The 12,166-nt window shown below is 43.4% G+C and overlaps 1 protein-coding gene across 1 annotated transcript in view; it reads left to right on the forward strand.

Annotated features, from left to right (window-relative positions):
• Positions 1-1,013: 1,013 nt before the first annotated feature.
• Positions 1,014-12,166, forward strand: part of TMEM132C (transmembrane protein 132C) — a 309,285-nt gene continuing 298,132 nt past the window's right edge. Inside the window, exon 1 of the mRNA XM_063144326.1 lies at positions 1,014-1,044. Coding sequence (XP_063000396.1) covers positions 1,014-1,044 — 31 coding nt within the window. The remainder of the gene's footprint in view (positions 1,045-12,166) is intronic.

Genomic DNA, 12,166 nt, shown 5'->3' on the forward strand with positions numbered 1-12,166 from the left:
GCTGGTCTAAGGTTTTGAGAGACAGGGACAAAATGGGGTCATCTTCCTGGCCTGCCTGTTGGAAGAGTTACAGCAGCAATAGATGTGAAATACTTTCAGCGCACCATAACGAAGGAGGGAAACAAACCTTCTGGGTAAATACTATATTAGCATTTGCAAGCATGTGGGCAATATACTTTAGCATTTTTATGGCGGATGCAGAATAAACTTCATCTGCTTTAGGACATTCCAGCACAAAGCAAGTTATAAAGAAAGCCGCACATGTCTGCGTCTCCCCAACCAAAGCGTGGCTTTGAGAGCCGAACGCTAAAAGCTGTCAAAAAAGCGAAGGAAAGAAAAGAAAAGAAAAGGTGAGTTTATGTATAATAAATAATGCAAAGCCGTCCGGCATGGAGCTCCCGACGCCAAACCCGGCAGAACATGCATTTCAAATAATACGACTCGGGAGATCAGTGAGAAATCAATAAACTCAATCAGCTTGGATCTCAATGCCATCAAGGAAGCTGGGAGATGGAAAGCACGAAAGGCTGTAAGGTGAGAAGGTGAACTTAAAAAGACAAAGGCAAACAAATATCCCCAGAGCTATTCTCCTGCTGTGCACTCCCAGGGCCGGTTTAGACATTAAACAGAATGCTGGCGTGAGCGTCCTGTTTCGATTCCGTCCGTCTGAGGACTGCAGGCATGGATACTTTCCCCCTTTAGAAGAAACCTCCCTGTACACAGAAATCTAGCAGGTCAAGAATAGTAAGAACTCAGCTTGCACTCCCCCCCTTAACTTAGTATTTTCTTTCTTTATACAGGTGTTTTCAATTAATTTAGGGGTGTGCTCCGCTCTGTTATGGATGCCCGGATCCGGAGCAGGCCGATCTGGACCTCAGAAGCCCAGTTCCAGATCGGTTCGGATCTGCTCGAAGCAGTTTGGAACGGTCCGAAGTGATTCAGACCATTCTGAACCTCTTGACTCAGGTAGGTGGGGGAGGGATGCTTCCCTGGTTTCCCTGTCTGCCGCCACCATGGTCCATGTGGCAAAGGTGGCAGAGCCAGGTAAGTGGGGGGGGGTTATCTGGTGCCACCGCAATCCCTGCGGTGGTGGCAGACCCAGGTAAGGAGGGAGGGGGGTTTACCTGGCTCCATCACGAACCAGGCAGCAGCTTCAACTGAGGTCCAGGCCTCACCCCGGAAGCAGGCCGCGACCTGCTTCGAGCCTGAGGCCTGAGCCCCAGCTGAAGCTGCCGCCCGGACCGCAATGGAGCCAGATAAGTGGGGGGAGGAGGGCTTTCCTGGCGCTGCCACCATGATCCATGTGGCGGCGGCTGGTGGAACCAGGTAAGGGGGGCTTATTGGGCCCCCATTTTGTCCCCCCTTCCCCATTTACCTGCCTCCGCTGTCTGCCACGGAGGCAAGTAAGTGGGGAAGGGGGTCAAAATGGGGGGCGAATATCAATCTGGACCTCTGGATCTTGCTTTGGATCCAGTTCTGGGGCAGATCAAGATAGGTCCAGATCAACCTGAACCAGTTTGGGCCCAATCCGGAAAGTCCAGATCAGGATCCGAAGGGGTTCGGGGAGGGGGTGCACAGCCCTAATTTAAATAGGCCCAGGACACACTATACGAGATCAGGCTGCTATTGCTAGAATGTCCAACTGGTTGGTTATAATTGAGAACAAAGACCGGGTCCTTTATGTGGACAAATCTGGTTGCATGGTAGATCCCTCCACATTGTAATTCAAAATCTTGGTGTGGGCTGTTTGCAATTTCTGATGGGAGACTGACCATGTGAATCCACCCAGTAACTCACTTACCAAAGGAACAAAATCTTGCTAAATTGCCTTTGGTTGCAATCCAATACACACATTTATCTGGCAGGATTTCCCAATCAACTCAACAGGGCTTACTTCTGGGTAGACATCTACAGGGTTTCCCTGTTAGCCAGCAAATGACTCAATTTGGGTTTTATAGTTTTACAGTAAATATGTTGCCATGATTGCATTTGCAAGTAGTGGGTTCATGTAATTTATTTGCAAACATGATTGAGAGAAAAATTATTCAGGATTAATCCATATTTTCTCACTTTAATGAGAATCCCCTGAAGCTATTCATTTGGTAATTGGCTATATATATATATATATATATATATATATATATATATATATATCTTGGAAGTACATTGGGAAATTGTAAATTATTGCAATTAAAATGCCTTTTCTCCTCCTACAAATTTTTGATATAGGATGCAACCCTCAAAGTTTACTTAATGCAACAAGCATGCTTGGTTCCCCCTACACATAGAGCGAGGAAAATAGAAAGGAGGAGAAACAGATGAAACATTAAATAATGAAGTATTGGATAACATGGAAGGAAGTGGAACATACAAATATTTAGGATTCCACCGAAACCTGAAAATCAACCACTCCAGAGTAAAAAAATTCAACTAAGAATGCAATATAAAATCCACCTATCCCAAATCCTAAAATCCAACTCAACTCTAAAAACATGTTGGAAGCCATCAACACCTACGCAATGCCCATCCTCAAATACTCATTTGGAATCATACACTGGTCAAACACTGAACTCCAAGAAGTAAACAGACTCAATCACTTTGAACTTACTAAACACCGCGTGCTCCATCTCAATTTGAAAGATTAACAATCACCAGGAAAGTAGGATGAAAAGGTCTCCTGGACATTGAGACAATTCACACTAGATAAAATCACTCAGATAATTCTTCCACATTAAAAACACCCCTGTTCATAAAACCATAGTAAAAGCAGATAAAAATTACACCCCACTCAACCTAGCACTACAAAACTAAGACCAAACACAACGACTCACAGAGAAAACACAAAAATAAAAGCACTACATGGAAAGCGCTTCAACGTAATACAGAACCCACAAATAAACACAGAACAATCGTATGAATGGCTCAGAAAGGGTGAGCTATTTCCTGAAACAGAAGGATTCCTAATAGCTATAAGATCAAGTTATAGCAACCAAAAACTATCAAAAATGCATCATAAAAGATAACAGTGTAACAACAGATTTATGTAAGAAATGTCAACAATTCCAAGAAACATTAGACCATGTAACAGGAGGGTGTAAAATTCTGGCAGGAATGGACTATACAGACACCATACAGCTGTAAAAATAATTCAGGCCAGCATATGGAGTCAGTCAAAGCAGGAGTGATCAAACAGGCAAAGAGTCACAGCACAGTTAGGAAGTCCAATACATACCCCATCCAGTAGCAGAGTCAAGCAGGAGTCCAAGGTCATAGCACAGGGGTTCAAGGACAAGGTAGAGACAGGAGACAAGGCAGGAGAAGCTGGTGAGACTTTGTTTCAAGCAACCAGCAAGCTCTGACTGAAGGCTGTTTATCCCAAAGGCTGCTGAGCCCCACCCAGACTCAGGTGTTGTCCATTAGAGCGCTCTGGCCAGAGCCCTACTCAAGAGGAGTTGCTTTCTCCTGAGGAGACTATCTTTGCAAATGAGCACTCCTGGCTTGTCGCTTGAAGGGACAACACTCCTGGGGGGTTAAGGGAGTACTCAACATCTGCTCCAGCGTCAGAGTCCCCTCCCTCTGACAGGGAAGGACCTGGAGCCATCTCCCCTGAAATCCCAGGCTCCTCCTGGTCAGGTGCCAGTGGCTGATGTGATGTCCCCCTGGATTCTGGAGGTTCTGTTTCTTCATCTGAGGAGGATTCCTCTTGTGAGGGCATGACAGCAGGTGTCATTCGTATGCATGCAGAACCTGGTGAAATTCCATCTTCATCACCACAGTTAAAGCTGCAGGACCCCTGCTCTCTTTTTTTATCTGGCCACTCCACAAAGGGTGCAGGGCTGCTGCAGCTTTAACTGTGGTGATGAAGAGGGAATTTCACCAGGTGCTGCATGCCTACACATGATACCTGTTGAAATTCCCTTTTCTATGCAACTATTAAAGATACAGGACATAGGGTCACCCTACTGTAAGTAAAATCTGATTCTGACATACTCTAAAACTAAATCCTATCGGGGTGGGTTTAAAATCTCAGGATGCCTCTAAAATGCAATTCTGTAATATCTTTCTGTTCCAAAAGGCCTTGGAAATGCCAGTTTACCCTTCCTTGCTTCTACTCTTCGAGCATTTACGTCTGGATATTGCCAAATTGTGATGAGTCGGGATTTGACAGCTCTGTGATCCCCAATCCTATTTTGCGAACAAACAAACTGGAGGGGAATCGATATACAAAGTGACAGCTATCTTAGCCAAGCCCGTAATCCATTCATAGCGGGAGAGCAATAAACTAGCGTAACTTGATGACCTTTGTTAAGGAGGTAGACGGGATGGAAATACGTTTCCTTTCTTGCAGATATGAACTAAGCACAGTGTTATTTCAAAAGTGATAAAGATCAGGTGGAACACAAGGCATGGAAGATGAAATCTGACTCCTCAACTTGGACTATCCTATTGATTCGCTCTTTTACCGCAGACAGACCACTGGGAACGCTTTCTATTTCCAGTCTGGAGAGAACTCCAGATTGTCATCAACCAGGCAAGGTAACTGATGTGTGCAAGAAGAAATTTGCCGATTGCTGTTGACAGTTGCCTGATTCTTGAGATGGCTGGGGGTGTGGGATGATTTGAACTTTGATTCCCTCCCTCTCCAAAAGAACACGAGAAGTTCAGTTCTGGGCACCACACTTCAAGAAGGATGCAGACAAGCTGGAGTGTGTTCAGGGGAGGGCAACGAAGATGATCAGGGGTCTGGAAACAAAGCCCTATGAAGAGAGACTGACAGAACTGGGCATGTTTAGCCTGGAGAAGAGAAGGCTGAGTGGAGACATGAGAGCACTCTTCAAATATTTGAAAGGTTGTCACACAGAGGAGGGCCAAGATCTCTTCTTGATCATCCCAGAGTGAAGGACACGGAATAATGGGCTCAAGTTACAGGAAACCAGTTTCTGGCTGGACATCCAGAAAAACTTCCTGACTGTAAGAGCAGTATGACAATGGAACCAATGACGTAGGGATGTCATGGGATCTCCCACACTAGAGGCCTTCAAGAGGCAGCTTGACAACCATCTGTCAGGGATGCTTTAAGGTGGATTCCTGCACTGAGCAGGGGGTTGGACTCAAATTATTATTTATTTATTTATTTATTTATTTATATAGCACCATCAATGTACATGGTGCTGTACAGGCCTTATAGGTCCCTTCCAACTCTTCGATTCTATGATTCTATGATTCTAGTATGATTCTAGTATGGCTCCTGCAGTTAAAGCTGCAGGAGCCATACTAGAGTGACCAGATTTAAAAGAGGGCAGGGCACCTGCAGCTTTAACTGTTGTGACGAAGAGGAAATTTCACCAGGTTCTCCATATATACAAAGGACACCTGCAGAAATTCCCTGTTCAATACATCTGTTAAAGATACAGGAGCCCTGTCCTCCTTTTCATATGGTTACCCTAACTACTGATTTATGACGGTATTGAAGTGCACTGACAACTGTTGGGACCCATGACACACAACATGCTAAGCCATAATGTTTAGCTCAAAATGCTTAACCACCATGGCTTAGTGTATTGTCTGAACAGGCTCAAAGAATCTTTTCTTTCCTCTTGTACTAAATTTTCACTGCAGAGCACATCAGCTCATTTGATGGTTTTTTAATGTTATTTTTGCAGGCAGACACTACCGATGCATGCTTTAATTGCATTCTATTTTAATATTGTTTACATGCATGCTTAATAGTTTGTGTGTGTGGTGGTGGGGAAGAAAGTCCCACTCTGTTGTACAGAACTGATTTGGCTGTTCCAAAATGTTCCTTTGGGCAATACAGTTATTAGCAGCAGGAGAAAAAAAAAAGACAAGAGTTATTTTTATAGTTTCAAAAGATTAGGCAGTCTTTGAGTGGGTGGGGGGTCTTAAAATGCCACTACCTAATCATCAAAGATAATAGAAGAGGGCAAAGAAAGACCTTTGGGTCTGAAAATACCTGCCTTTGAAGGGTAGCTAATTGCATTTTTCTCAACCAGCAATTTCCTCAAGCTCAGTTATATATATTATGAATTGATGGAAACTCAGCAACCATCTATGCAGTGACCCATTGATTGTTCCAGAACGATGTCTAGAAGATTTGAAGCACTGGAGGAAAGGAAAGACAGAGAGAGAGAGAGAGAGAGAGAGAGAGAGAGAGAGAGAAGGATGACAAAAGCAGTAGTACCTCAGTGATAAGAGTGCCCGAGTTATGAAGGGACTGTTCAATTGCACGTCTTTTAATAACTTCATTGGCTCAGACAGAGCATCATCACTGGAGCAGGCAGGGACCATCAGAGCCTGCTTCAGTTGGAACACCCCCCCCCCAGGGCTAACATTTTCACCTTGTGGGGAAGGAGGAGCTGTTGGTCTTCCCCTCCATTGGGAGATGAGAGGACGGAGCAGGGCCTTCCCACCAGCCTAAACAGTCTCCTTAATTTCTTTTTATTTTCTCCCTCTTCCCTCCCCATCAACTTTTCCTTGTGTGCCATGTCTTTTTTTAGAATGTAAGCCTGAGGGTAGGGACTGTCTTCTGTATTGATACATTGTAAGCCGCTCTGAGAGCCTTTTGGCTGAGGTGCGGGATAAAAATACTCTAAATAAATAAATAAATAAATAAAATAAAATAAATCACTGAAAACCAGGCAACAAGAGTGTGGGAGCCAATTCAGACAACCCAACTGCTACCTTTGGTAAATGGATTCTGTAGATTTCTGTGTTGGGTTTTCAGGTCCAAGTGAGAAGCAAATATGCCCAGTCATAGAAGCAGGCAGAAGACCAGCAGTTGGTGGCCTGCAGGAATTTAGTTATTTGTTAGATTTCTATCCTTTCTTTTTGATTCTTGAAAGGAGCCCAAGGCGGTTTACATGGACCTCCTCTCCATTTTATCCTCAGAACAACCTTGTGAGGTAGGTTAGGTTGAGAGCCAGGGGTTGGCCGAAAGCCAGCCTATGAGCTATATGGCCAAGTGGGGGCTGGAACCCAGATCTCCGGAGTCCCACTTCCACACTCAAACCACTACATAGGAAGCTGCCTTATACTTAGGCCCTTTTCTACACCATCACTCTTTGGAAGGATCATCCCTGTGTGTCCAAATGACACACAGGGGATCCCGGGATCAGGGAGGGATGATCCCTCCATTTCCCCGGGATAACTGAGACCTCAGTTATCCTGGTTTTACATGCAGTCCGGGGATGATCCCAAGGATCACAGGCAGTGTGGGCGTTCATCCGAGCATCTTTCCTCTTCTCCATGAGTAGCAGGGGTCATCAAAGGGTAGGAGCCAGGACAGGTGAGGATCCAGGGCTATCAGGGGTGGGGTGGGGAGTGGGGTCGGGCCTTTCACCCCCTTACCTTTTAATTTTCATTGGAGCATGAGTGCACTCCAGCTCTGGCCCTTTAAAAAAAATGGCGGCTGCAATGGGCACAATGCCCATGATGTCGCATGGCCCATTTAACTGAGGGCAACGATCCCAGAAGAAGGTAAATCTGGGATCACCCCCTCTCCCTCCCTTTACACCCATAGGTGTAGAAAGGGCCTAAGTCAGACCATTGGTCAATCTAGCCCAGTTTTACCAACACTGACCGGCAGCAATGACTCTCCAGGGCTTCAGGCAGGATTGTTTCCTTGCCCTACCTGGAGAAGCCAGGAATCGAACCGGGGACCTTCTGCATGCAAAGTATGTGCTCTTTCTCACTGAGATACAGTTCCTCAAACCATTACACCACACTGGATCAGCAACTTCCCCCTGTTGGCAAGGTATTGCTGAGATCTGGGACCTTTATATCATAGGAAGCTGCCTTATGCCAGGTCTGTAAAAGGTAGGGAGGGCAACCCACAGCAAAATATGGAGAAACGTTTTAGAATATGCACACATGATAGTAGACAATACAGACACACACGTGTTTAATTCCTAATACATTTCTCTTGAGTGCTATTATTTCACTGCAGTCGTAGGTAGGAAAGACATTCCATTTGGCATTAGGAGATTGGCTAGTGAAGGATGCAGCCACATTCCAGTGAGACTCAATTAAAATTTAGAGAATTGGTGGACTGCTCTTCAATTGCAGGCAAAGGAAGCCAGATTAGTGTGAAGGGATGTGGGGGGGGGGATATAATAAAATACAAGATGTAATCTTGGAAATGATATTTGTATTGGAAAAAGGCTGGTTTGGACATGCATATTCCTCCCCTATTAGTGGCACAATCCGAGTATACTCCAGATACACTGACTGGATGGCTTTGGATGAGGGCTGAGCGAAAGAACGTCTCGACGACATTTTACTGAGAAAACATCTGAGCTTGTTCTTTTTTCTCAACACCCTCCCCTTCAGCAAAAAAAGCAATTTTTGTAGAATTCTCCAAGAATCTGCTTGAGCCAGCTATATACAAGGAAATATCAGCAGAAAGGCAGCAAAAATATGCAGATCCAACTTCGAATCTGAGCCTCCCTTGTCTGCCTTCCCTCTGTGTCGATCACACACAGGAAGCTGCCTTATACTGAGTCAGACCCCCATTGGTCCATCTAGCCCCATATTAGCGCTAGGCCTCTATGTGAATTTCATTTCCGCTCGCAAAACATGAGAGCGCGGCCCATCCAGAGCTCTGAACGCAAGAATGCGTTAGCAAAACATACCCGCAAAGGGTCGAACACGGGCTCGCATTCGCTTCGTTCCCGCTTCCCAGTTCAATTTGCGCAAAGTCCCCTAATTTGTGCAAATTTCTCCCAGGGGCTGCATCATCCATGCTTTAGTCTGTGGAGGAAAGGGGCACAAATTTGGGGAAAGTTGAGCAAATCTCCTGTTGGATCCCTGCTTGATTTGTTTCCCGTTCGTGCAGAGTGAGCAGCTATTGCACAAGACAAGCAGAGAGACTTTCTGAGAATTCTGATGAGGTTAAACATCCCTAATATATTGGAAGTGGCTCTTCTGAGTTTTCAGGGGGGTATTTTCCTTCCCCTACCTGGAGATGTTTGGGATTGAATGTGGGATCATTTAAATGCAAATCAGGTGTTCTACTAGACAGCTAAAATCCTCCTCCCCTTACACTATCCCCGTTTGCCACTATGCCAATTACCCTCTTCAGTGTTCTTCTGCTTGGACATTTACTTGTGGGAGAAATAAATCCTAGGAAAATCCTTCACTCAAAAAGCGAGCAGGGCCTAGGGCATGGATCACGGTTTTTCAGATGACTCAAAGTTGAGCTTTGCACAGAGAATGCTCCGTTTTGCTACAAGAAGTATTGCTTGCGCAGCCCAGAAAATAATGAACTCACCAAGTGGGAAATGGCTGTCCTAATCATGACAAGACTAAGTTTCTCTCCCACCTGGCTAAATTATCCACCCTCAGCTGTATTTTAATGTTTAAACAGTCTAGCTGTGTTTTAAATCCTAAATAGACTCCTGTAAATCCATTTCGGGGGGTATAATGAAATGAAAATCAAGCTTGAACAGAAAGCACATTGATTCCTCAACACCCCCCCCTTCTTCTTTTCCTTCCAATGGCAGAAATGAAGCAATTTAGCATTTCTTTTGCTTGAGGTTGGTTCACCTGGTGCCGGCACTAATTAAATCCTAATGTGTTTAGAACAGAGAAATGACAGCATTTCACAGCAAATGAAGAGGGTGAACTTCATTTAATGGCATAGTCTGTTGAATTAACGTGAACCAGCAACCTTCCATGCCAATGCAATGTCAGCATATGCTGGGGTTCAAGGGTGGGAAGTCAAGGACGTCCACCAGCCAAGAACAGCAACTCACACAAGGATTGTGGCAGCACCCAAGAAAGAAAGAAAAGAAAAGAAAGCCTATACTCCAAAGGAAAGGGTTGTTCCATTTGTTGAGAAGGAGGACATGGACTCCTAGGTGGATGGAGAGGGCTGTCAGAGATAAGACCTCATGGGGGTCTCTTAACCATATATTTTGGCAATACCCAATGGTTGCTTTCTTTTGGGAGGAGGCTATTTTATGGATAAACTTTGCATTGGAACACTCTTTAATATTTACCTTTAAAATTATTTATTGCTTTATTGTGATTTTATTAGAATGTAATCTAATGAATCTCTTCATTGGCTTCCAATTCTTCATTCCAATTCCACTTCATTCCAACACGGAATAACGGGCTCAAGTTAAAGGAAGCCAGATTCCAGCGGGACATCAGGAAAAACTTCCTGACTGTTCAAGCAGTACGACAATGGAATCAGTTACCTAGGGAGGTTGTGGGCTCTCCCACACTAGCGGCATTCAAGAGGCAGCTGGAAAACCATCTGTCAGGGATGCTTTAGGGTGGATTCCTGCATTGAGCAGGGGGTTGGACTCAAGGGCCTTGTAGGCCCCTTCCAACTCTGCTATTCTATGATTCTATGATTCTTCATTGGCTTCCAATTCACCTCAAAGTCCAATGTAAACTTCTCCTGTTGACTTACAAAGCTTTTCACAGTCTAGCTCCTTCCTATATTTCCTCTCTCATCTCACCCTATTGCCCCGCTCGTGCTCTTCGCTCCTCAGATGCCATGTTTCTTACCTGCCCATGGGTCTCTACTTCCTTTGCTAGGCTTCGTCCATTTTCTTCCGCTGCCCCTTATGCCTGGAACGCTCTTCCAGAACATTTGAGAACTACAAGTTCAATCACAGTTTTTAAAGCTCAGCTAAAAACTTTTCTTTTTTCTAAAGCTTTTAAAACATGATTTTCATCTTACTTTTATACTGTTAGTTTTACTCTATCCTGTGCCTGTTTGGTGCATTCTCTTCCCCTTCTTATTATTTTATTATGATGGTATTAGAATGTAAGCCTATGCGGCAGGGTTTTGCTATTTTATTGTTTTACTCTGTACAGCACCATGTACACTGATGGTGCTATATAAATAAATAAATAATAGTAAGCCTATAAATAAATAAATAATAGTAAGGCTATGTGTATGTATTTGTTTGTGGATTTTAGTATTAAGAGGGGAATACTAAAGGAAGGAAAGAAGAGAGGAAAGAAGCATAATTCTGTGAATCCATTGTATGGGATTTAGATAAATTATAAGAAAAATTGAATTGGATGGATATGTAAATGCTAATTAAGAAATTAATGGGCATTTTTGGCATGAAAAAGGCAAAAGAAGAAATATATCTTCACCTTATCCTTAAATGTTTTTTAGCGTAATTGTAGTTGATATATGTACCTTTGTTTGTATGTTCTATGTGTGATGTTTGTCTAGATGTCGCTGGAAAAAATTAAAAAAGAATAATAAAAGAAAATAAAAGAATGTAAGCCTATGTGGCAGGGTGTTGCTATTTTTTATTCTTTTACTATGTACAGCACCATGTACATTGATGGTGCTATATAAATAAATAAATAAATAAATAATATTTACCTGCTTCTTGGAAACTAACCACACAGTCAGTGTAAATGGATTCCCCTTGCAGTTTTGACAGCTAAATATTTCAAGGATAAGCACTCACCTCCTATATAATGCAATGGATTAAGGACCTAACAACGCTGTCAACATTTGAACCGGTGGTATATAGGTGCCACTCACAAAAGGATACAGAAATGGACATTTGGTCGGCTTTTGTTGGAGCTTATGCACAATTCTCTCATTCTAGGAAGCTGTATTTATACATACACACACTTCACATATATCAATTGAAATTGATACGTTTAAAGCATGTAGCTATGTTATATTTTATCCCCTTTTTCTCCTTTCTTTTTAATGGTTTTGTTTTGATGAAATTTGTTGAAATTTACAATTAAAAATATTATTAAAAAAGATGGAGGGAAGAGAGAGAGAGAGAGAGAGAGGGAGGGAGAGAGAGAGAACCTCATTTCAGAACTACAACATGAGCTGATCAAGCCTTTGAAAGAATCCATGCACCGAAAACCAACATTCTATGCTGCCACGTTTGCTCCTTTCCAAATCTCCAAACCTATACATGGAAGAATTCAAACGGGACATTAACCATTTTAGCCCTGACTCCTCTCTCCTGAATATGGTGGATGAGGGAGAAATTCATTGTGTTCACATTTTAATGTGAACATACTGGACTTTTGAACCACTCTTCCAATCATAACTCAGTTATCCTTCTAAATGTGCCCTTCTCCTGATTTGCCTTGGAGTATGTAAGCTCTCTTTTCCCAGGCGTTCAACACACAGATAGATTTGCAT

The sequence above is a fragment of the Elgaria multicarinata genome, chromosome 18, assembly GCF_023053635.1.
Source record: "Elgaria multicarinata webbii isolate HBS135686 ecotype San Diego chromosome 18, rElgMul1.1.pri, whole genome shotgun sequence".
In the NCBI taxonomy this organism is placed as follows: domain Eukaryota; kingdom Metazoa; phylum Chordata; class Lepidosauria; order Squamata; family Anguidae; genus Elgaria; species Elgaria multicarinata.